Genomic DNA, 25,243 nt, shown 5'->3' on the forward strand with positions numbered 1-25,243 from the left:
GGATATGTCCCGTACCACCCTCTTTGCTTCAATAATGATTTATGTCCACCAGATCATGGGAGATTTGAAGGATCTTCAAAGGGGCCTTGCACCAAAGCTCGCGGAGAGGACGAACGACGCCCCGTGGGCGCCAAAATTCAAAACTTTGAGACATTCATTGTTTGAGTCTGTATTTTCCTTGTCTTCAGAGTCTACTGTCCGTTGGAGGTTGTATTTCCCTTTTTTCATAAAGTCTGTGGTCTGTATCAAGCCTGTCAGTTTCCTTTCAAAAATGTTTTGCCTTGTAATAAAACGTTTTGCGAATGAAGATTGAAAAATCCAAAAATGGTGTCTCTATTTTCCGCACAAGACAGAACTACGCATGGTCTGATTCATGCGGGGACATGATACGTAGGAAATCTCTATAGGATTCGACCACCACTAAAAAAGAAAAAAAGGGAAAATGAAAAATAAATAAAGAAGGATAGAATAAAGGAAGCTTAAAAGAAGGGGCACAATTATGAGAGGCCGGAATGACCAACGCAACCAAAGCAAATGCATGATAGAAAATGGTTAATTGCCTTGGTGCATTGCATCCCAACGTGTAATTGCATATGTGTTAAACTCTAAAAACTAACAAGTTTGTTGATTTCCAGAGAATTCAAGCAGTTAGTTTATTTACAGGATACTGGCACATTATCATTACCAAACCAGATCAAATGGACCAATACCGGAAATCATGTCTATCCTAGATGTCGACACTAGTGTCGAGGTAGAGGAGTTTGACGTCTATAAAATGAAAGAGGAGATGCTCAAGCTTAAGCAACAGATGACCGAAATGTACTAGTCCTGGTCCATAGGTCAATCACCGCCAGCTTACCCAGCCAATCCGGCTTTTACCCCACCATTAGCTCAGTTTCAGGATCATCCCGCCACCGATCCATACTTTCCCATTTATCAACACTACCATGGCACCACTTCTCATACGCCACAAGCTCCACCACCAAAATCAATTCCATACCCTCCTCCGCCAATCACCCTTGTCTTTGTGGCATCTCCACCAACTGCACTCCATAAATCCCCGAGTGAACCTGTGTTCCAAGCTTAGGACAACCAGTATTATCCCTCGGAGCTCACCTTCAAAGCGCCCTAAATCTATCCACATGATCCACATTCTGACCTACCAGGGAAAGTAGAAAAACCGGCCAGAAATCCTGAACAGGAAGTGATGTTCAGAAAAATGAAAAGCATAAAACAATCCTTCAGGGATATGAGAGGGTTAGGAGGTCAGGTGAGTGTAGCTTACAAGGACCTGTGTTTGTTCCCAAATGTACAACTACCGGCAGGGCTCAAAATTCCCAAATTCGACTTGTACAACGGACACGGTGATCCGGTGGCTCATTTGAGAGGTTTTTGCAATAAGATGAGAGGAGCCGGAGGAAAGGACAAATTGCTAATGGCTTACTTCAGTCAGAGTTTGAGCGGAGCAGCATTGGAGTGGTACACCCGCCAAGATCACGGAAGATGGTATACATGTGATGATCTGGCACAAGCATTCGCTTGTCACTTTCAGTATAATCTTGAGATCATTCCAAACCGACTATCTTTGACTAAACTAGAGAAGAAGCATAGTGAAAGCTTTAGAGAATATGGTTTCCGGTCGAGGGAGAAAGCAGCAAGGGTAGATCCCCCAATAAAAGAGAGCGAGATGGTTAATTACTTTTTGCAGGCTTTGGAGCCGACCTACTTTGGTCATCTAGTGTTATCAATTGGCAAATATTTTAATGAGGTTGTAAAAATGGGAGGCATGGTCGAGGAAGGGATTAAGTCCAACAAGATAATGAGTTATTCATCGATCAAGGGAACCACCCAGGCCATTCAAAGCGGCACTGGGGGTGTGCTCGGGAAAAAAAAGAAAGAACATGTCATGACTATTGAGTCTGAAGCCTGGTTTGGATCCAGAGGCCCGTCACCCTACTATAGCTAACCACGACCCTATCACCAAAATTATACCCATACTCCATATAGCCCTCCACAACATTACTACCCACCGCCAGATCCCCATTTTTCCGTCCATCATGCACAAGCCTATACCCAAACCTCGGTACACGCACAATGGCGTGCGCCGGCTCCACAAAATCCATACCCAGCTCTACAAAATACATATCCACCCCCAAGGGCCTACAGAAATCCCCCGGGACAAGTTTCCGACCAAACCCAACCCTTAAGAATGAAAGGTCACAGAAGCAAAAGACTTTCACTCCACTGGGGAATCATATACCAGCCTTTTCCACAAATTGAGGCAGTTGGGCATGTTGAATCAAATTGAGCCTAAAATGCCAAATCCTCCCCCTAGAAATCTCGACCATTCGGTGAGTTGTGAGTACTGTTCAGGGGCCCCAGGGCATGATACAGAGAAATGTTAGAAGCTGAAAACAGCTATGCAAGAGCTTATCGATAGTCATCGGATCGAGGTTCAAGCCCTAGAAGCACCAAATATTAATTAGAATCCACTGCCAGCTCACCATGAGACACACATGATTGAGTTGATACACAAAGAGGGGGAGCCCAAGAAACCCTCACAGACGGTAATGATGATTCGTTCTAGCGAAACCAGCTCAAAGGAAAAAGTAACTAGTGGGAAATCAGTGGTCCGGTTGAAAGGGGTAGATGATAAGCCAGTTGTGGTAGCGAAGAGAGGGTCATCAAACATTGTTGCAGTGAAACCAGAGAAAGTTAAAGTGGTAGTGCCGTGGGTCGCAAGTAAACCTGTTGTGGTCGTGAAGGGTGCTCACACAGAGCCTGTTATTATAAAATCGGTAACTCAGCTACCAGTGATCAACAGCAAGGCTGTTCCTTGGAATTATGAACGGGTGACGGTGATTTACAAAGGGAAAGAAGTCAAAGGAGAAGTGTGTGAAGCACAAGGTCTAACTCGTTCGGGAAGGTGTTTTGCTCCCGCAGAGTTAAGAAGGGCCAATCCAGTAGCGATAAAGAATCCAGTTACCGAGGAAGAGGCGGAAGAATTTTTACAGAAAATTAAGGCGCAAGATTACTCCATTATGGAGCAATTGAAGAAGGCCCTAGCACAGATCTCATTGTTATCCTTGTTGATCCATTCAGATGAGCACCGCCGGGTATTGATGAAAATTTTGAACGAAGCCCATGTTCCGGATAAGATCTCTGTGAACCATCTGGAGAAAATAGCAAACAAGATTTTTGAGGTCAACAGGGTCACTTTTTCAGACGATGAGTTGCCCGTGGAGGGTACAAAACATAATAGAGCCCTCTATTTGACCGTGAATATGAAGACTCGGTAGTCACTCGAGTACTGATTGATAATGGGTCCAGTGCCAATATCTGTCCTTTGACCACGTTGAACAAACTGAAGGTCGATGGAGACAAAATTCACAAGAACAACATCTATGTTTGAGGTTTTGATGGAGGTGGTATAGACATAGTGGTTGACATCGTACTTGAATTAACAATTGGTCCAGTCGAGTTTACCATGGAGTTTCAAGTGTTGGACGTGGCAGTGTCATATAATTTTCTGTTGGTGCGACCCTGGATCCACGCCGCCAAAGCAGTGCCTTCTACATTACATCAGATGGTCAAATTCGAGTGGGATAGACAAGATATCGTAGTACATGAGGAAGACAATGCAACCGCTGTAAGTGATGCTATCATACCCTTCATAGAGGCTGACGATGACAAGGGGCCTTGGGTTTACCAGGTCTTCGATACTGTTTTAGTGGACAATGTTCCCGAGGGTGAAAGCATCCCATTTCCTATAATAGCAGCTGCAACTGTCATGGTAGCGTCGAAGATGTTGAAAAACGGGTTTGTGCCAGGCAAAGGTTTAGGGGCTGATCTTCAGGGTATTGTTCAACCAGTTTCTTTGCCCAAAAATCTGGATACCTTTGGGCTGGGGTTCAAGCCTACAATGGCGGATGTGAGATGCGCCCGGAAGTTGAAAAAAAGAGTCTGGGTCCTTCCCAAGCCAATCCCGCGCCTGTCCAGATCTTTTGTCAGGCCGAGCATCAAAAAGCAATTGCTGTCCAAGGTTACAGGGCCATTGATTAGTGCAGATGGAGACTTAAATGAAGGCTTTGAAAGATTATTCACCGAAATCAACATGGTAGAAGTTGGGGAGGGGTCCAGCAAGGCGAATGTGCAGTTTGTGGGGCCAAAGGCAAAAATCAACAATTGGATGACTACTCCTTTTCCCATTCGGAGGGAGTCTTGGTAGTTGGCTCTGATTTTCCTTCTTGTTTTCTGGATTATTGCAAGGTTGTAGTCCAGATTCCTTTTATTTTTGTTGTGTTCATCAAAGTGTGAAACCTTGTTATCCCGTAATTCAATAAAATAAAAAAAAAGTTTCTTCTTCATTCCTTATTTTATTTTAATTTTGTTTTCTTCTTTTCTTTTTCTGTACAGTTCTCTTTATAGTGGTCTTAATGACATGGCGTGCATAAGGAATCCTCAGCCCAGTCTTAAAAATCAATCTGATTCCGAAATGATAGTTCAAGAAGTAGATTGTGATTACGAATCAGAATATGATGATGAGGATGAAGCCTTCGAAGAAATTAGTAAGGAGTTAATTCACTTCGAAGAAAAACCCAAACCCAATTTGAATGACACAGAAGCCGTTTGCGTGGTCATATGACGACATGCCGGGTTTGAGCACTGATTTAGTGGTCCACAAATTGCCCACTGATCCTGCGTTCCCACCCGTCAAGCAAAAGTTGAGGAAATTCAAGACTGATATGAGTGTGAAGATTAAAGAAGAAGTTACCAAGCAGTTGGATGCAAAGGTTATTCGGGTCACTCGATATCCTGTCTGGTTGGCTAATGTCGTGCCTGTACCGAAGAAGGAAGGCAAGATCAGAGTATGCGTCGATTACCACAATCTCAACAAAGCAAGTCCGAAGGATAACTTCCCACTACCCAATATCCACATTTTTATTGATAATTGTGCCAAGCGTGAGATTGGATCTTTTGTGGATTGCTATGCCGGGTATCATCAGATTCTAATGGATGAAAAAGATGCAGAAAAGACGGCCTTCATCACGCCGTGGGGAACTTATTGCTACCGAGTAATGCCATTTGGGTTGAAGAATGTTGCGGCAACTTATATGAGAGCAATGACTACTGTATTTCATGATATGATACACAAGGAGATTGAGGTATACGTAGATGATGTGATCATAAAATCAAAGCATCAGGTCGACCACGTCATGGATTTGAGGAAATTCTTCCAGAGGCTTCGCTGGTACAACCTCAAGCTTAACCCCGCCAAGTGTGCATTTGGTGTTCCATCCAGAAAGATGTTAGGATTCATAGTCAGTCGGCGAGGTATCGAGTTGGACCCATCAAAGATCAAAGCCATACAAGATTTGCCCCTCCGAGGAACAAGACTGAAGTGATGAGTCTGTTAGGAAGGCTGAACTACATCAGCAGGTTTATTGCTCAGCTCACAACAACTTGTGAGCCTATTTTCAAGTTGTTGAGGAAGGACGCTGCGATCAAGTGGACTGATGAAAAACCCACCTGTGCTGGTTCCGCCAGAACCAGTGAGACCCTTGATTCTTTACTTGACAGTCTTGGAAAATTCATTTGGTTGTGTATTGGGGCAGCATGACGTCACCGGCAGGAAGGAACAAGCCATCTATTATCTTAGCAAGAAGTTCACGGTTTATGAGGTTAAGTACACTCACCTGGAAAGGACATGTTGTGCCCTAACTTGGGTGGCACAAAAGTTGAAACATTATTTGTCATCCTACACGACTTACCTCATTTCATGCTTGGATCCATTGAAATATATCTTTCAAAAGCCTATGCCGACAGGAAGACTTGCAAAATGGCAGATTTTGCTCACAGAGTTTGACATAATTTATGTGACTCGGACTGCGATGAAAGCCGAAGCATTGGCCGATCATTTGGCCGAGAACCCGGTCGATGAAGAGTATGAGCCACTGAGGACTTATTTTCCTGATGAAAAGGTGATGCATATTGATGAACTAGAACAGGCCGAAAAACCAAGCTGGAAATTTTTCTTTGATGGGGCTGCTAACATGAAAGGAGTCGGAATAGGAGCCGTGCTTATTTCTGAAACAGGGAATCACTATCATGTTACGGCTCGACTTCGTTTTTATTGTATCAACAATATGGCTGAGTACGAAGCATGCATTTTGGGTTTAAGGTTAGCTACAGACATGGATGTCCAGGAAGTCTTGGTCTTGGGAGGCTCAGACCTTCTAGTACATCAAATTCAAGGAGAATGGGAAATGCGAGATCTGAAGCTCATACCATACCGACAATGCTTGCATGATCTTTGTTAACGGTTTAGATCAGTGTAGTTCAGGCATATTCCAAGGGTCCATAATGAGGTCGCCGATGCTTTGGCTACCCTAGCATCAATGTTGCACCATCCGGACAAAGCTTATGTTGATCCTTTGCATATTCAGGTTCGAGATCAGCATGCTTATTATAACATGATTGAAGAAGAACTGGATGGCGAACCATGGTTCCACGATATCAAGGAATTTATCAGAAAGAGGATATACCAAGTGCAAGCCACAAGGATCAAAAGAGAACAATTCGACGGTTGGCAAGTGGATTTTTCTTGAGCGGAAGAGTTCTATATAACAGAACACCAGACCTGGGGTTGTTAAGATGCATAGATGCTAGACAAGCTACGTCTATCATGTCCAAAGTACATTCAGGAGTCTGCGGACCACATATGAGCGGATATGTGTTGGCAAAGAAAATTCTCCGTGCGGGATATTATTGGCTCACCATGGAGCGAGATTGTATTAGTTTTGTGCGCAAATGTCATCAGTGCCAGATACACGGAGATTTGATTCATTCTCCGCCATCGGAATTACACACAATGTCAGTGCCATGGCCCTTCGTCGCTTGGGGAATGGATATCATTGGACCAATTGAGCCAGCAGCATCCAACGGGCATAGGTTCATTCTGGTAGCCATTGATTATTTCACCAAATGGGTTGAGGCCAAAACTTTCAAGTCTGTGACCAAGAAAGTAGTGGTCGATTTTGTTCACTCAAATATCATCTATTTGATTTGGAATCCCGAAGGTGATCATCACATATAACGGTGCTAATCTTAACAGTAAATTGATAGAAGAGGTATGCCAACAGTTTAAGATTACACACCACAATCCTACCCCATATCGTCCCAAGGCGAATGGAGCAGTTGAGGCAACCAACAAAAACATAAAGAAGATACTTCGGAAAATGGTAGAAGGTTCGAGGCAATGACACAAAAAATTACCATTTGCGTTGCTGGGTTATCGCACTACTGTACGTACTTCAGTAGGGGCAACTCCTTATTTGTTGGTATATGGAACTGAAACCATAATACCTGCGGAAGTTGAAATCCCGTCCCTTCGGATTGTCGTTGAAGCCGAGATTGATGATGATGAGTGGGTCAAAACTCGTCTGGAGCAGTTGAACTTGATTGATGAAAAAAGATTGGCAGCTGTGTGTCATGGTCAGTTCTATCAAAAGAGAATGGCAAGAGCATACAACAAAATGGTGCGTCCCCGGAAGTTTGAAGCGGGTCAGCAAGTGCTGAAACGCATCCTTCCACATCAGGATGAGGCAAAAGGCAAGTTCGCCCCGAATTGGCAAGGGTCATTCATTGTAACCAGAGTGTTGTCTAATGGTGCTTTATGTTTAACAGATATCAAAGAAAAATGCATTGACATGGCCATCAATTCTGACGCAGTTAAGAGATATTATGTATGATTTCTTTTAATTGTAATTGTTGTTTGTTTGCATTTGGTATGATATCGGAGAATTAAATGACGGAGTCAATCTGTTCTTCTATCCAAACACTTCAACCTTTGCTTCCCCTTTTGAGCCTTATTTATTCTTTCATAACCCTCTTTTGGAATCAGTAATGAAAATGAAAAAAGGGAGAAAAGAAGCATAATGATAATAAAGACAAAAGAAAAGTAACAAGAAAAATAAAGGAATTGGGAACTACGTTTGACCTGATTCCTCAAAAAGGATACGTAGGCGCCTCACGGCTCGGTCATAGTGTAATAAGAATAAAAAATCCCCCAAGCAAGAAAAACTGGGGCAGAAGTTGTGTTTATAATTTTGGGGAAGGAAAGTTGATTCCAAGAGTTGTAATGTTTTACCCATCAAAATTATTTTAAATTTTTTAGCCATACACCAAAAACCCATATTGATGTCCAAAAGACCTCCCGATCAGTATCTAAGAAGTGCCAAGTCGGGCAAATGGAAGTCTGTAGTAACACTCTGGCCCCCAGCAGAAAAGAAACTAAATGAGAGAATCCCCAGCAGAAAGGAAAGGAAATGAGAGAATCTTATCAGTAACACCCCAATCCCCAGCTGAGAAGAAATAAAATGAGAGAGTCTTATTGGTGAAAACCTTCACAGGCACCATAAGGCGACAGAAGTTGAGAGAAATAGAATGAGAGAGTCTTATCGGTGAAAACCTTCACAGGCACCATAGGGCGACGGGAGTTGAGAGAAATGAGAGAGTCTTATTAGTGAAAACCCCTCGAAGGGCACTATAAGGCAACAAGGAATTGAAAGTGGACAAACGAGGTAAGGTTGACAGAAATGATCCATCGAAGCATTAAGCAGAACACAGATGTTGATTCGGCAAAAGAGTTGGGTTGCGGGACCTTTTGAAATGCAAAGTAAGGCCATCAGAAAGATTGATTGATGTAAATAGACTGGGTTGATTAATCCAAAAATGCACGACATGATCATTGAGATCAGTTATACCATTCAGATGTGTCCTTTTCCTTTTTCTCTTCAAACAATTGTTCAGAAAGAATTTTCTTTTCGTCTTTGGAGGTCATCATCTTTCATTTATTTTGGTTAAAGATTTTTTTTATATAGTAGTTTGTATTTAAGAAGGATTTTCAAAGCCAACTACCAGTCGCCAACATGGGGCAAGGTAAATAGGGATAAGACAGGCCGAAGATAATGTGATGGGACAAGAAAGACGTCATTATAAGACCAAATGATGGATTGCTCTAAGATGTCGAGGAAAGTATGGAGTAAAAGTGGAAAACAACAGGTGAGAAGTTGGCAAATAACAAAAGAATCAAGAAGGTCGAAAGTTATCGGCCAAGTTTCAAGATGGTCAAACAACGCAGAGCGTGGGAAAAAGAAAAAGGGAAAACCATCCCCAGCAGGAACGTCCCCCACGTTTTAAAACTAACAAATTTTCTTTGATTTGAAGCAGGGACAGGAAATGTTGTTGATGATGGAAAGACATGCCACAAGAAAGATTGTCAAACTGGGGCAGAAAATTTTCTTTTATTTCGAAGATTTTCTGGAAGTTTAACACAAGTTTGTTGAAAAGCGGTATCCCCACCAGTTTTCAGGAGAAGGCAAAACAAGTTTTAAAGAAAGCAATGTCAGGGGGGAAGATAACACAAGTCTTAAGGGAAGTAGTTTCAGAGGAAGGAAAACACCAGCTTTAAGGGAAGTAGTCTTTGAAGGAGGAGAATAACATATTTTTGAATGAAACACCGGAGTTATCCCCAGCAGTTTTCAAAGGAATGAAACACCAGTTTTGAGGCAAGCAGTTCTGAAAGAAGATTATTCAAGTTAGAAGGAAAATGGTTCAGGAGGCAGGAAGGAACAACGGGAATAGAACGTATTTTTAAGTAGTAGTTGAAGTCAGGAGCCCGCCTGGAGAATGGAGGTGTTATATTAGTTAAATCTAGGAGCCCGCCTGGAGAATGGAGGTGTTATATTAGTTAAAGTCAGGAGCCCGCCTGGAGAATGGAGGTGTTATATCTTTAAGTTGTAGTAGAAGTCAGGAGCTCGCCTAGAGAATAGAGGTGTTATATTTTTAAGTCGTCGTTGAAGTTAGGAGCCCGCCTAGAGAATAGAGGTGTTAAATTTTAAGTTGCTGTCGAAGTCAGGAGCCCGCCTGGAGAATGAAGGCTGCATTATCTTTAAATTGCTATTGGAGTCAGGAGCCCGCCTGGAGAATGGAGGCTGTATTATCTTTTTAATTCAAGTTGGAGTCAGGAGCCCGCCTGGAGAATGGAGGTGTTAAATTTTAAGTTGATGTTGAAGTCAGGAGCCCGCCTAGAGAATGAAGGCTGCATTATCTTTAAATTGCTGTTGGAGTCAGGAGCCCGCCTGGAGAATGGAGGTTGTATTATCTTTTTAAGTCAAGTTGGAGTCAGGATCCCGCCTGGAGAATGGAGGTGTTAAATTTTAAGTTGCTGTTGAAGTCAGGAGCCCGCCTAAAGAATGGAGGTGTTATATTAGTTAAAGTCAGGAGCCCGCCTGGAGAATGGAGGTGTTATATCTTTAAGTTGTAGTAGAAGTCAGGAGCCCGCCTGGAGAATGGAGGTGTTATATTAGTTAAAGTCAGGAGCCCGCCTGGAGAATGGAGGCGTTATATCTTTAAGTTGTAGTAGAAGTCAGGAGCTCGCCTGGAGAATAGAGGTGTTATATTTTTAAGTCGTCGTTGAAGTTAGGAGCCCGCCTGGAGAATAGAGGTGTTAAATTTTAAGTTGTTGTCGAAGTCAGGAGCCCGGCTGGAGAATGAAGGCTGCATTATCTTTAAATTGCTATTGGAGTCAGGAGCCCGCCTGGAGAATGGAGGCTGTATTATCTTTTTAATTCAAGTTGGAGTCAGGAGCCCGCCTGGAGAATGGAGGTGTTAAATTTTAAGTTGATGTTGAAGTCAGGAGCCCGCCTAGAGAATGGAGGCTGCATTATCTTTAAATTGTTGTTGGAGTCAGGAGCCCGCCTGGAGAATGGAGGTTGTATTATCTTTTTAAGTCAAGTTGGAGTCAGGATCCCGCCTGGAGAATGAAGGTGTTAAATTTTAAGTTGCTGTTGAAGTCAGGAGCCCGCCTAAAGAATGGAGGTGTTATATTAGTTTAAGTCAGGAGCCCGCCTGGAGAATGGAGGTGTTATATCTTTAAGTTGTAGTAGAAGTCAGGAGCCCGCCTGGATAATGGAGGTGTTATATTAGTTAAAGTCAGGAGCCCGCCTGGAGAATGGAGGCGTTATATCTTTAAGTTGTAGTAGAAGTCAGGAGCCCGCCTGGAGAATAGAGGTGTTATATTTTTAAGTCGTCGTTGAAGTCAGGAGCTCGCCTAGAGAATGAAGGTGTTAAATTTTAAGTTGCTGTTGAAGTCAGGAGCCCGCCTGGAGAATGGAGGCTGCATTATCTTTGAATTGCTGTTGGAGTCAGGAGCCCACCTGGAGAATGGAGGTTGTATTATCTTTTTAAGTCAAGTTGGAGTCAGGAGCCCGGTTGGAGAATGGAGGTGTTAAATTTTAAGTTGCTATTGAAGTCAGGAGCCCGCCTGGAGAATGGAGGTTGCATTATCTTTAAATTGTTGTTGGAGTCAGGAGCCCGCCTGGAGAATGGAGGTTGTATTATATTTTTAAGTCAAGTTGGAGTCAGGAGTCCGCCTGTAGAACAGAGGACTACACTCAATTTCAAGTCAGAAGTCAGTAAAACGGAGGGTTACAACAAAATATCCCCAGCATAAATTCCGCTGCAGAGATCAGAAGGAAAACTACAAGAGAAATTTTGAAGATAGATAAGATGTTGTAATCCCTAGTTTAGTCTAGCTTCTTGTTTTCTTTCAGCACGGTGTAATAAGGAGGTCGGAAAGCAGTAGTAACAGCATGCAGCAGTAGTAACAGCAAAATTGCAGTCCCATGGTAGCCCCAGCTACCAAAACTTCCCGAACTACATTAACATGATTCCCTTTTAGCCAGGGATATGTAGGAAACCTTCGAAGCAAAGGGTCGGTTAAATCTTTCAAAAAATGCTTCAGACGGAGTAGTCCAACGGGCAAAAATCGCTCGTATTCGCTCACTTTATCTTTGCATGAAAACCCTTCATGTTTTAGGACAAAGAGGGGTAGCTGTGAGTACGTGATTTTTGCTTCACGGAAACTACTCCAAAAGAAATCAAAAAAATAAAACAAATGTCCTTTAGGTACAGTTTTAAGAATTTGCGTGGCATCTTTGGATAATTGTTTGTATTGTTGTCTGTGAATGTTTATCTTGTTTTAATTAATTAAAAATATAAAAATATATGTTGCATGCACATTTAGGATTTAATTGTGCACTTAGGAATTAACTGAACCATGTTTAGTTTCTAAAAGAAAGAAAATCACAAAATATGTATTTGTTGCACTTTTGTCGTTTTATTGTCCAATTGTGTGATTTTGTTTTTTTATTATTAATATTTAATCTTGTGTGTCAATTATTATTTAGGTTTAATTAATATTTTTAATTTAATTTTGGTTTTACAACTTATTTTAGAATTTTTGGTAATTAGGAATTAAAAAGGAAAAAGAAAAACAAGTGAAATAAGAAACACATTCGGAACTGGGCCATTTTTTGGACCCAAAATCAGGCCCAAAACACCCCATTTACCCGGATCAATATGCCTGATCTCTCAGATGACTCAAACGACGCCGTTTAGGCGTCTCAAATCTGAACCGTTGATCAAACAGATCAAACGGTCCAGTTCAGCCCCAGCATTGGTTCAAACGACACCGTTTCAGGTGATTAAATCTGAACCATCCGTTCCTTTTGATCTAACGGTCCCAGGCTTCCCCCATAACCCGGTCCATTTCACCCCGGCTCGAACCAGTCTCGCAGCATGGCCAAACGATGTCGTTTCCTATTAGTAAAATGATCCAGGCCGTTGATCGTGATTGATCCAACGGCCAAGATCAAATGCCCCCTCCCGTATATAACCCTAATCCCTTACCCCACTCCCCCAAACCAAACCCCCCTTGCCCCATCGTCTCTCTCAGACCCTTCAGAGACGCCCTCCCAAACCCTAGCCGCCCTCGTTCCCTTCGCCTGAAACCCGGCGGCAACAACGCCGCCGATCACCAAATTAACACCCCTAAGCCATCTGACCACCCTCGTTACAAATCCGTTAACTGTTTGCCTTGAATCAACCTCTAGCTTCTCGAATCTTCAATCGAAGATTCGAGCAAAACCTAAACCTACTCCAACCAGTCCCAAACTCACACCATGACCCCCCCGACCTCCCTCGTGCCCAAATACCTTTGGCCTGGTTCGAATCTTGCTAGAACCATTCAAACCCCAAATGGAACCAAGACCCCTATGAATACCAAACCTGGGTTTTGTCCTAAATTAAAGGAATTTGGGCGTCTAATCGACCTTAGTCGAAGTGTTCTCCATTGCGAACACTCGATTAAGGTCCGTTCGACCTCAAAAAGTTCGAGTCAAGAGTTCGACCTGGGTTCGTCTAGTTTCTGTTTTGTTAAGGTACCTTTTTCTCCTTTCTTGTTCTATTTTTCTTACGGGTAATTGTGTTTAGTTTAGTTATAATCCAGTTTTTGTTCATTGCTTCTTCTTCTTCTCCAATCAGACCTTTTTATTTGGTCGAGTCTGCTTCTGTTCATGGTCAAATATATGTTATTAGCCATGTAATTTGTTAGTTTATAAGTTCCTTGTCTTTGTCAATACCACTCGAATCACTTGTTGGTCTGTTTATTCTGATTGTTTGTTGTTAACTGCTAAATTTTATAGCCTGTGTAATCAATAAGCGTCGTCGATTAGTCTTTTAGGCTTGAATGTTATGTTAACATGATAATAGTTCAACCGTTGGTTCATACCAGTATGTTTACCATCCTGCATCTTGTGTGCACTTGAATTAGAGTTGTGTTTACTCATTCCCTGTATTTGGTTTGACCTCCTGTTCTTTATAGTTGTTCGCATGAACCTTCTTCCTTGATTCATAATGCTTCAATTTTGGCTTGTATTAGTGAATCCCTGCTCAATCACTGGGTCTGAGTTGATCAGGATTGGTTCCCAAGATGATCAACTCATTCCCTTTGATTGATGCCATGTTTGAGATGATATAGTCTTCTTCTCTGAATCACTGTGTGAATTTGATAGTGGAAATTGGTTTATAGCTGTAATAATTTAGTGATCAATTAGAAATTAGTTGTTAGGTTTACAACTCATAGAGTTTTAATAACAGATCAATGAAGCTTAGGGCAGGGCAGTAATACACAAGGGTTAATGGGGTAATTTTGGGATTTAGTAGGTCTGCAAGTGGACTAACTTAAGGGTCTGTTCAGTGGATAATAGATTCCATTAGTTTAATATCAATGAGGAACATAACATGATAGTATGGGAGTTAATAGGAATACTATAATAACCCATAGTTTTGATTGAAACAATAGGGAACAAGGCATGCAAGTGTGGGGAACAAAATAAGTTCAAACAAGAAGACATCAAGTAATGGGATTCAAATGGGGGTGGGCTTAGAATCTGATAGTTTCAAGGCAGAGATAGCAGGCCTTTTTTTGGGTTATAAATAGAGTCATTTAAGACAGATTTAGGGGCTGGGTTTTTTGGAGAAGAAAAGATCAGTTTTCTTTCAGTTTTTTTCAGAGAGCCTAGGCTAGATTTTTAACATTTAAAAGTTCAGTAATTTGAGAAAAAAACAGGCTGGTTTTTAATCCTAAAAGGTTCAGTGTTTGAGAGCTAAGAAACTGAAAAGTGAGGTCTTTTCTTTTACTGCTGAATATCAGAACTAGTACTGTTATTGTTTCATTGGTGTTGCTGGTTGGTATTTCTGGGGTTTCAATTGGTTTTTCCTGAGTTTGCTATTGGTTATTTGCTACTGTTTCATTGGGTGCTGCTGGAATTCTGCTGGTTGTTTTCTTTCTAATCTGTTACTGGGTTGTTCTGTTACTGTGTTGCTGGGTATTGCTGTTGCTGTTTGCTACTGCACTGTTGATCCTCCTCTTCTTCTTCTATTGTCTATTACCAGGTACACTTTCGAATCACACTGTGAGGTAGCTGTGAGATTTAAAAGTTAAAAGAAAATGCTCGACTAGTGGAGTACTTAGTGCATCTGTAATTTAGTAGATAAATGATAAGTTGTATAGTCTATCTTTATAACCCAATGAAGAATGTGGACTGTGGTGTTTGTATCTGATAAGGACTGTATTGTCCATTAATTTTCCTTTCTTAGTTGCAAATTTAGTAGTTTAATACCAACTTTAGTAGCATAGAATTAAAAAATCAAACTTCCAAGTTAACTGTGCTTTTCCTGAATAGTTAAGCATGCCCATTATTGTCAAGCTGTTTAGTTAATTAAGTGGAGTAAGATGAAGATAGCATGAGTTTGTTCTATTGAACCTGCCTGTTTAAACTTGTTAGTTTCACTAGCTATGAAGGTTTTAATATAGTCAACAGTAGGTAGATAATGATTGTTGGCAGCCCATTTTCTCAAAAGTTGAAATATATCGGGTTTGGCTTCATCATGTAAAGCAATTGGCAATAGCCTGTGTATGTTAAATCAGACTCGAATCCGCTTCTGTGAGTCGAATGCTGAACTTGGCCCAAATAACGCATGAAATCTGGGCATAGGAAACGGGCTCGATCACAAGACCATCCTTAAAAATCATACAATAGAGTTAAGTAACAATTGGTTAGGACCTTCATTTTGTGTTTAGAGACGAACATAATAGAAAAAATGTAGTCAATTTAGGATCGTCCTTTTAAAATAAATGAGATAAGCCTCGCCAAATAAAACACACCGATTGCGGGGCCCTCACAAATGTATGTATTAATTACTTAGAACTCGGGATCGACCGCTTAGCGAACTTCACGGCTTTTTCCAAAAATAACCATGCGTTAGTCTCTTTAGGCGCGTACTTTAAATAACATTACCTTCTTAAACCCGGGTGCACATTTATGTGACCCAAATCCAAATCTCAACGAAGTCGAAATGCGTCGCTAATCACGGGTAAATTGATTGTGGCGTGGTTCGAGATGCATTTCCACAACGTTGCAAATTCCTTTTTTAAATATAATGAATGAGACGAGCCTCGACAAACAAAAATACACAAGCTGCGGGGCCCTCTATACGTGTTGGTAAAATTACTTAGACTTCGGGATGGGCCGTTTAGCAAAATTTCACGGCCTTACCCAAAATAATGATACGCTAGTTGCTTTAGGCGCGCCTTTACTAATTTACTTTCTTAAGCTCGGGTGCACATTTATGTGACCCAAATCCAAATCTCAACGGAGTCGAAATGTGTCGATAACCACGGGTACATTGATGTGACGTGGTTCGAGATACGTTCTCACAACGTTGCAATTCTCTGTTAAAATAATAATAATAATAATAATAATAATAATAATAATAATAATAATAATAATAATAATAATAAAATCGGTAAAGAGTTAAAACTTGCATATAAGCTCATAATTGTTAAAATCAGATAAATAAGCCGAATGTGACAGTTGAGCGACCGTGCCAGAACCACGGAACTCGGGAATGCCTAACACCTTCTCCCGGGTTAACAGAATTCCTTATCCGGACTTCTGGATTGCGGACTGTAATACAGAGTCATTCTTTTCCTCGATTCGGGATTAAACTGGTGACTTGGGACACCCTAAATCTCCCAAGTGGCGAATCTGAAATAAATAAACAAATTCCGTTTCGATTGTCCTTTAATTGGAAAAACTCCCTCTGCGCCCCTTGCGGGCGCGAGTAAAAAGGAGGTGTGACACCTGGATGATGAGACTGACCATGTTTCTGTTTGTGAAATTTGGGTCCACCTTTTCTTTTATAAGAGGGATAATCAGCTGATCTAGACAAGTTAACAAAGTTCACTATACCCTCAACTTTCTCCTTTTGGATCCTCCCTTCCTCTACCACACAAACAGTAATAATCTCATCAACATTCCATTTATCTTTTTGTGCATTATAGGTTATCTTAATTTGGTTAAATTGCTCAGGAAGGAACTTTAGAAATTGGTGAACAAGAAAATCATCGGTAATTGTTACACCTAAATTGTTCAGTTTGATAGCAATGTTAACCAATTTCATAATATGATCATGGACACTACCTACAAGGTCATACTTTATGGTAGACAGGGAATCAATCAAGCTACCTATCTCAACTTTATTATATTCTAGGAATTTCTGTCTAATGACACTCAAGAAATCTTTTGCATTTCCATTATCCTGAATTGCACCTTTTAGATGATTAGAAATAGATCTCTTCATGATCATAAAACTCAATATGTTAGCCTTCATCCATTTTTTCATACTTAGCCTTTTCATCAGCAGTGCTAGTAGTTGGGGGTTCAGCGGGTTTTTGTTCAATCAATGCAAAGTCCAGGTCTGTCAGGCCTAACACTATTTCAAAATCCTGTTTCCACTTCTTGTAGTTGCTACTAGTCAGAGTTTTAATGGAATTCAACTGAGTAGTCATGTTGTTAACAAATGTATAAGCAAACAACACAAAATTTAGATAAAATTATAGGCACTAATTTATAAATCAAAAGAGTCAAAGGCATCCATTACACCCCTCCTTTGGGGCAACTGTCTCTCCTTTTAAAAATCAAGGAGTCCAAGGCATTCTATCACGACTCGGATTTTTCATCCTCGGGACTCGTGCTGGCACCTGCTAATGTGTGCTAGCAAGACAAACCCTTAAACTAATTACTTCATTATCCATTTCTTTCTTTTTAACAAACATGAAGCGATAACGTATAAACAACGAAAATTTAATTTAAGCGGAAGAAAACCATAAAAATATCTGAAGTCTGTATTTATTACAACTGCTTAAGCCTTAATCACCCAAAACCTGGTGTCACAGTACCACAGACGGTCTAAGACTGCTAAATACTAGGTCTAAAAATAAAAGACACACTGTTTCTGAAGCAAAAATATAAAACAAGAAATAAAAGATAGAGGAGACGCTAGTGTCTACGGACACCTACGGGTCTACCTTGGATCTTCGCGTGGACTGAAGGTAGCTTCCAAACTACAGTCCGAGAGCTTCTCCAGATCTACACATAGTGCAGAGTGTAGTATCAGCACAACCGACCCCATGTGCTAGTAAGTGCCTAGCCTAACCTCGGCGAAGTAGTGACGAAGCTAGGACCAGACTACCAAATAAACCTGTGCAGTTATATAATATACAGCGGAAAGTAAAGCAGAAATAAACAAGTAAAGATAGGAGGGGGAAAACATGCTTCGGGAAATAACAGGTAACAACAAAATATCAAGAGAATTATAAAGGAACTAAAATCCAACTACTAACCAGGGTAAGGAAAAACGAAGGCAGAATTCACTTTCATTTCACATCTTGTTGCAGGCATGCAACTCGATCCCAATTCATTTATCTCGTTGCAGGCGTGCAACCCGATCCCATTTCACATATCTTGTGGCAGGCGTGCCACCCGATCCCATTTCAAATGTCTCGTGGAAAGCGTGCCACCCGCCCCCATTTCATATATCTTGTGGCAGGCGTGCCACCCGCTCCCGTATTACAAATCAACAACAATCACAAAGAATTCCGGCAAGGGTACATTAAGATTTGAACAACATCCCAGCAAGGGAACAATGATATTTCAACAGTATCCTGGCAAGGGAACAATAATATCAAACAAACCTCCCGGCAAAGGAACAATGATGATAATAACATGTCAGGCACAATAAACCACAACGGGATCATAACAATTATAATACAAGACTCACGGGCATGCTTGATACCGACGTATAGAAACTCGTCGCCATGCCTATACGTCGTACTCTACAATTAACACGTAGCAAATAAGACACAACTCATAATCCCTCAAGCTAAGGTTAGACCAAACACTTACCTCGATGCCACGAACATAATTTACGTTTCAATTATAGCTTTACCCCTTGATTCCACCACCAATTCGCTCGAATCTAGCCACAAGTTACTTAATTACATCAATAAATGCTAAATGAATCTACCCCAATACATGAAAATGAGTTTTCCAAACTTTTACCCAAAAGGTCAAAAATCGCCCCCGAGCCCACATGGTCAAAACCCGAGGTTCGAACCAAAACCCGATTACCCATTCCCCCACAAACCCAAATATATAATTTATTTTGAAATCGGACCTCAAATCGAGGTCCAAATCCCCAATTTTTGAAAAACCTAGGTTTTATCCAAAACGCCCAATTTCTCCCATAAAATCATTGATTTTGAGTTGAAATCATGTTAAAGATTGAAGAAAACTAGTTAAAAACGACTTACAATTGATTTGAAGAAGAAGAAGCCTTTGAAAAATCGCCCTAGAGTGTTTATGTTTTGAGAGGAGATGAAAATGGGTTAAAAATTCGTCTAAGTATAAAAGTTGCAGGTCGCAGATATGGGAATTGCGAACAGGCTCGCATTTGCGAACCCTTCAGGAAACTTGGACTTTCGCATTTGCGAAACATATGTCGCATTTGTGATACATCAGCCTTCCAACCATCATCGCAATTGCGAGAGGCTGTTCGCAAATGCGAAATCTTATTTGCGAGGATGAAGTCGCATTTGCGACTCAGGCTGCCAGTCCACTCAGGATGAAGTCGCATCTGCAATATTTCTAAGTCCAAAATACACCCCACGGCCTATCCAAAACTCACCCGAGACCTCGGGGCTCCAAACCAAACATACGCACAACCTCAACATTAATGAAATTTCTCAAAACTTCTTTAAACATCAAATTTTGCATTTAAGGCCCGAATTATATCAAATGGATTCTGTTTCTTACCAAACTTACCGACAACACATATAAATCACATCAAACCTCTACCAGGTTCCGGAACCATAATACGGGCCCGATACCACAGATTTCCATTAACATTTCGCTTTCAAAAACCTTTATATTTTTCAAAAAATAATTTCCTTTAAAAATTCATTTCTCGGACTTGGGACCTCGGAATTTGATTCTGAGCATATGCCAAGTCCCATATTTTCCTACGGACCCTACGGGACCGTCAAATCACGGGTCCGGGTCCATTTACCAAAAATATTGACCGAAGTCAAATTAATTCATTTTATAGTCAAAATTTATCATTTTTCACAGATTTTCATATATAAGCTTTCTGGCTACGCGCTCGGACTGTGCACGCAAATCGAAGTGATGCTAATAGAGGTTGTTGAGGCCTCGGAGCGCATAATTTATTTTTAAAAAATAGGTGATGACCTTTTGGGTCATCACGCATTCATTGCATCCTTACCTTTAGGCAAGAGATACAAAACCTACTCCCCCTATTATCCAAGAGTACAAAACATACATTATGTCCTTCCTTTAGGTAAGAGACACAAAACCTCCTTTTACATCAACTTATCCTTAGCATTAATTTAGCGTCACTAGTATCAAAAGGAAAATCTCTAATACTAGTGTACACTTATAAAGGATAATTTGGGCATGGTGCATTGAGAATATTTCAATAACTCAAATAAACAAATCACTTTGGTGGAAACTATCTATTAATCATAATTCTCAATCCATGTATTAAATAATCTCACATGTATATAATATTAATAACTTTTTAGTGACTCCAAATAAATAGACCACTTTGGTGATGCTATTTATTAATCATAGATTTTTAGTTATACACGTTAATACATGTGATAAAATAACACCCATCGACGAGACGTTCTCCTAAACAATGGCATAGTGAACCAAATTTCGTTGTGTTGTACTGTTGTTCGAAAGTTGAAAGCAGCACTGTATATACTATGAAATTCAAGATTAATTTTATTGATCTTAATCCCTAACTATGGTGGCTCTGATACCAACTGTAAGATAATTAATTCGCAGCCATAGCAGAGATTAAGACACAATTATACAATTATAAAATCAATCTAGAGTCAGAGTGTAAGAAAGTGCACTGTTCAACTCCATCGATTCAGCAGCGACATCAACCGGTGATTAAGCCTGAGACCAACTTCCACAATCCACTAGCTACGCACTCTCACAATCCGGAGAACTTGACCGATGGGACGTCCACCTTTACCACGTATTCAGAAGGTAGAATAAGCTAGGGTTTTCTAATAGCTAGGGAAAGGGGAGTTGGCCGTTATTTATAAAGAGTATCTACCCATCACAAGCCAATAGTTATTGGGCCTCACTTATCCGCACACAAAATATTTAATAATCGGCCTTTTATTTATTCATCATTTTGGCCACTTCACTATCCTTTCAGGCTATAACTAATTAACATAGGTCCAAATTTCAACACTTCATTTAGTAACTAATCGATTGATGTAATTTTTTAAACATGAGGTGATGTTAAACTTGTTGGCCTCATCTGTTTGAGCCATTAAACCTTAATTAAATAATTGAGAAAAGTATATTTCTAACTACTCTTAAAAATAATAGCCGAGAAATGTATATCTTATATATATATATATATATATATATATATATATATATATATATATATATATATATACGTATATATATACAAAATGTGTTTTTGTACATTTTTGGCTAGCGATATAATTAGTTCTAGCCAACCGACGAGTAATTTGCTAATTGATGCATGGACACTATGCACTTAATCTTTGGACCATTCTCAAACTTTGTTCTGAGGGCTCATTTTACATTTACTTTGCAATAAATCACTTTTCCTGTGGATTGGAGGACATCGGCCACTCTTGGTCATAGTGGTTGAGAGAGTTTCTCTAACACCACTTGGTCAAAGGTTCAAGGCTGGTACAAAAGAAAACAAATAAGCAAAAAATGTGGTTATTCTAAAATATCTTTTTTTTATTTCTAAAATTATTTTATGTCCTCTATAACATAGATGTGCTTTTCTAAAAGACCAACTTTTGCAAAAATTGTAAAAAGAATGTGGAATTAAAGCAACATTTTAGTCATGACAGCAAGATGAAAGTCTAAAATCTTGACATATATATATATAGCTTATAAATTAAGGTGAGCAAATGCATTAGTTAACTATGATTTACTGATAATCATATTTGTGAAAATATATTTAATATATTTATTGAATTGCTATAAATTAATCACCTTAATTTATATCACTTAATCATGAAAAATTAATAGAGTTTGATATAAACGCATACCATAAAATACCTCATAGACTAATACGCTTGTTCACATCGTTTCAAGTTAAGAAATGTGAATTTTCTCCAGCGTCATTCTAAAGGACAATGAAAAATATTTCTACTATTGTCATTCTTGTGCACGATCACACAAATACATACACATAGGATGTGTTTGGTAGAAAATATTTTACTACAACCAAACAAATAATTACTTACTACAATCTAACACCAAAAGATATTTTTCTTGAAAAATATTTTATTAATAAGGGAAAACGACTTTCTTCCCATATGTTTTTCTCATATAATCTATTTAAAGTAGTTTCTATATGATTTCATATCTCTTTAATATATACTAATATATGCAAAAATTTACATGCCAAATATGAACCAAACAGAATAAGATACTAAAGATGACACCTACTTCGTTTAGTAACTCATCAACGGATGTAATTCGAAATACTGTTTAGATAAACATGAGGAAGGGTTAAGTTTCCAAATAATTTTGAATTTTTGGCCTTTGGGGCAGATCACCCGACCAATGGACAAAAAACAATTTTTGCCCCATAACCAACATTAACTTTTGACATTTCTGCCTTTTTTGCTTGAGGAGTTCTCAAAACTTGTGGCCTATTTTTTTGGGCAATTAAAAATTCAATTTTCTTTTTGCTAGGAGGATTTATATTGATACTTAATAATTGAGTGCGACAATACACGATACAATTTAAAGGGGATTGGACGTGCCAGTTGCATCATAATGTAGGTGCATGAGGGTATAAGGGGAGCGGGGGGGGGGGGGGAGGGGGGAGTTCTTCAAAATACAAGATCGGGTGTGGGGTGATCCTGTGTTTGATTTTCCAAATTTTGTCAGCGCATCCGCAACTCCATTTCTTTCTCTCATTGCGTGGTTGAGTTGTTGTATGTTGAGTTCCTGGATCATTGACCTGCAAGCTGTTATGAGTTGTAAGTATCTTGGGTTTCCCATTTGAAGTAATACCTGCGAGTATGTTTCAACAATTAATGGACAAAGTCTTCGATTGGAAGCAATTGTTAGTCCATGGTAGAGTGCCAGTAGTTAAGCCTATATGGCGTTTGTACTTGGTAGATGTGTTTCAAAGTCGTAGATCTATTGTCCTATGGAGTCGCAAAAAACTCCTCCTGCTCCTCCATAGTGATTTGTTGGGTCATAAGCCCCGTCGATGTTGAGTTTAATAAGTGGTGACTGTAGTTTAGCCCAAGGGGTAATTTCTCTCTTCGCCTTAGTTTTTTTGTTAGGGATATTTGTTAAATAGTGGACTTGAGATGCTAGAGAGATGATTGTGGTGGTATCTATTAGGTGGTTTTGGTATTTGAAATGGTTATTATTGCGGTTTAGCCAAAGTTGCCACAAGAGGATGGGTGTTAAGATGAAAGATGGTATAGAAGTGCTAGAGTTTAATTGGATTGGTGTATGTGAGGTACAAAGCTTGTGTAACCAGTGCATGAGATTGGTTGTTGGTGTTTTAATATGGAGGTGGCGCCACAAAATACTTGCTGATTTGTAGTGTAGAAAGATGTGTGGGATATCCTCTCCGATATTAGTACAATTCGGGCAGTATGGGTTATAAATGATGTTTATGTATCATAGAAGTGATTTGATTGGGAGTTTCTCATGTGAAAGAATCCACAAAAAATATTTTATTTTTGGTAATGTGGTTAGTTTCTAAATCCAGTTGTTGGGAAAGTTTATTTTACGGTGAGTATCTTTATGTAGTATATATAGGTAGGCTGAGGAAGTGGTAAATGAACCATCATTTGAGTGGTGCCAATATGATGTATCTTATCCTTGTTGGGGTGTAAGGATGGGTGTGTTTTATATGAGGGACATGATTTGTGGGGGAAATGGACAAGAGAGATTAGAGGTGTCCCAGGTGGAGTGTGAGGTGCCACTGGTTTATGTAGTTCGTGTTTAGGGATAGGTCCCTAGATTAGGTGCCTAAGAAATAAGTTATTTGCAATCTAGTGATCAGACCAAAAGTATATGTTTTTACCATTAGTTATGTTCCAACTGGTTCCTGTGCGACAATAATTAATGTTTTTGATGATGCTTTTCCAAATGTAGAAGTCGTTAGGGTGTGCTTTTTTTGATTGTATAGAAAGTTTTTGAAATATTCTTGTGGATGGTCATATTTTGCTTATAGGATATTTGCCCAAGGAGAATTATTGAAATGTATGTAGCACCAAAGGAAATTTGTTAGCAATGCTTTATTCTTTTGGGATAGTTTTTGTATTCCCAAGCCATCTTCGGATTTTGGAGTGTTGATCTTGTCCCAGTTTATTAAATGCAATTTATATTTTTGATCTGTTGATCCCCAAAGGAAATTGCATTGAATTTGTTCAAGTTTCTGTATTAGTTTGGGTGGTAGTAGATTAATTTGCATTGCGTATTTGGGAATTGTGTTTAGGACGGATTTGATTAGGGTTGTCCTTCCCGCTGTGGATAGAAATTTTAATTTCCAGCCAGATAGTTTGAAGGTGACTCGATGAATAATGTATTGGTATTCAGCTGTTTTAGGTTGGTTATGAGCGATTGGTACTCCTAAGTATTTGCCTATTTTTGTGGTAATGAGGATATTTAAGGAATTTGATATTACTTGGCTAAGAGTAGGGTTTACATTAGCTAAGAAAACAAGTTTTGAATTTTGAAAATTGATCCTTTGTCCAGATTTTACACTTAATTGTTGGAATATATCAATTATTATCATAGTATTGGAAGTGATAGCTTGTGCTAGTAGGATGAAATCATCTGCAAACATGAGGTGTGAGAGTAGTTGAGCATTTCTATTTAGTTGTATGGGTGTCCACCGGCAAATATCTATATTCTGCTCAATAATGCGTGATAATGATTCCATACATATGATGAATAAGTATGGTGATAGTGGGTCTCCTTGTCTTATCCCTCTAGAGGGTTGAAAGAAAGGAGTGGGTGTTCCATTGATAATTATTGTCACGACCCTAAAACGGACCCGGTCGTGATGGTGCCTATCGTGAAACTAGACTAGCCGACACAAACCCCAACCAACCGAACAATTAATAATAAGTCATTTAAAGACATTAACAAGATAAAATCCCATAGTATAAAGTAGGATAAAATAGTGCAAAAACCAAAAAATAGCCCGACATCGGGGCGTCACCAGTAATGAGCATCTACAACTCGTCTAAAAATATGAAAAGATAACATATTCTGAAACAAAGCTAGTACAAAGCGAAATAAAGATAGGTAAGAGAAGCACTGGGCTGCGAACGCCGAGTAACTACCTAGTCAACTCCGAAAAAGCCTACTTGAAGACAAATCAACACTCGCTAGCGTGACCCGAGATTCCTTGATCTGCACATAGG

General features: G+C 39.8%; 1 protein-coding gene across 1 annotated transcript; it reads right to left on the reverse strand.

Annotated features, from left to right (window-relative positions):
* Positions 1-1,134: 1,134 nt before the first annotated feature.
* LOC142172696 (uncharacterized) lies at positions 1,135-17,049 on the reverse strand. Its single transcript, XM_075236368.1, has 2 exons — positions 16,569-17,049; positions 1,135-1,193 (listed from the first exon to the last, which is right to left on the reverse strand). Exons 1-2 carry the CDS (start codon positions 17,047-17,049, stop codon positions 1,135-1,137), a joined length of 540 nt encoding a protein of 179 aa, XP_075092469.1.
* Between the last annotated feature and the right edge of the window lie 8,194 nt (positions 17,050-25,243).

Source organism: Nicotiana tabacum, chromosome 18 (assembly GCF_000715075.1).
Source record: "Nicotiana tabacum cultivar K326 chromosome 18, ASM71507v2, whole genome shotgun sequence".
Lineage (NCBI taxonomy): Eukaryota > Viridiplantae > Streptophyta > Magnoliopsida > Solanales > Solanaceae > Nicotiana > Nicotiana tabacum.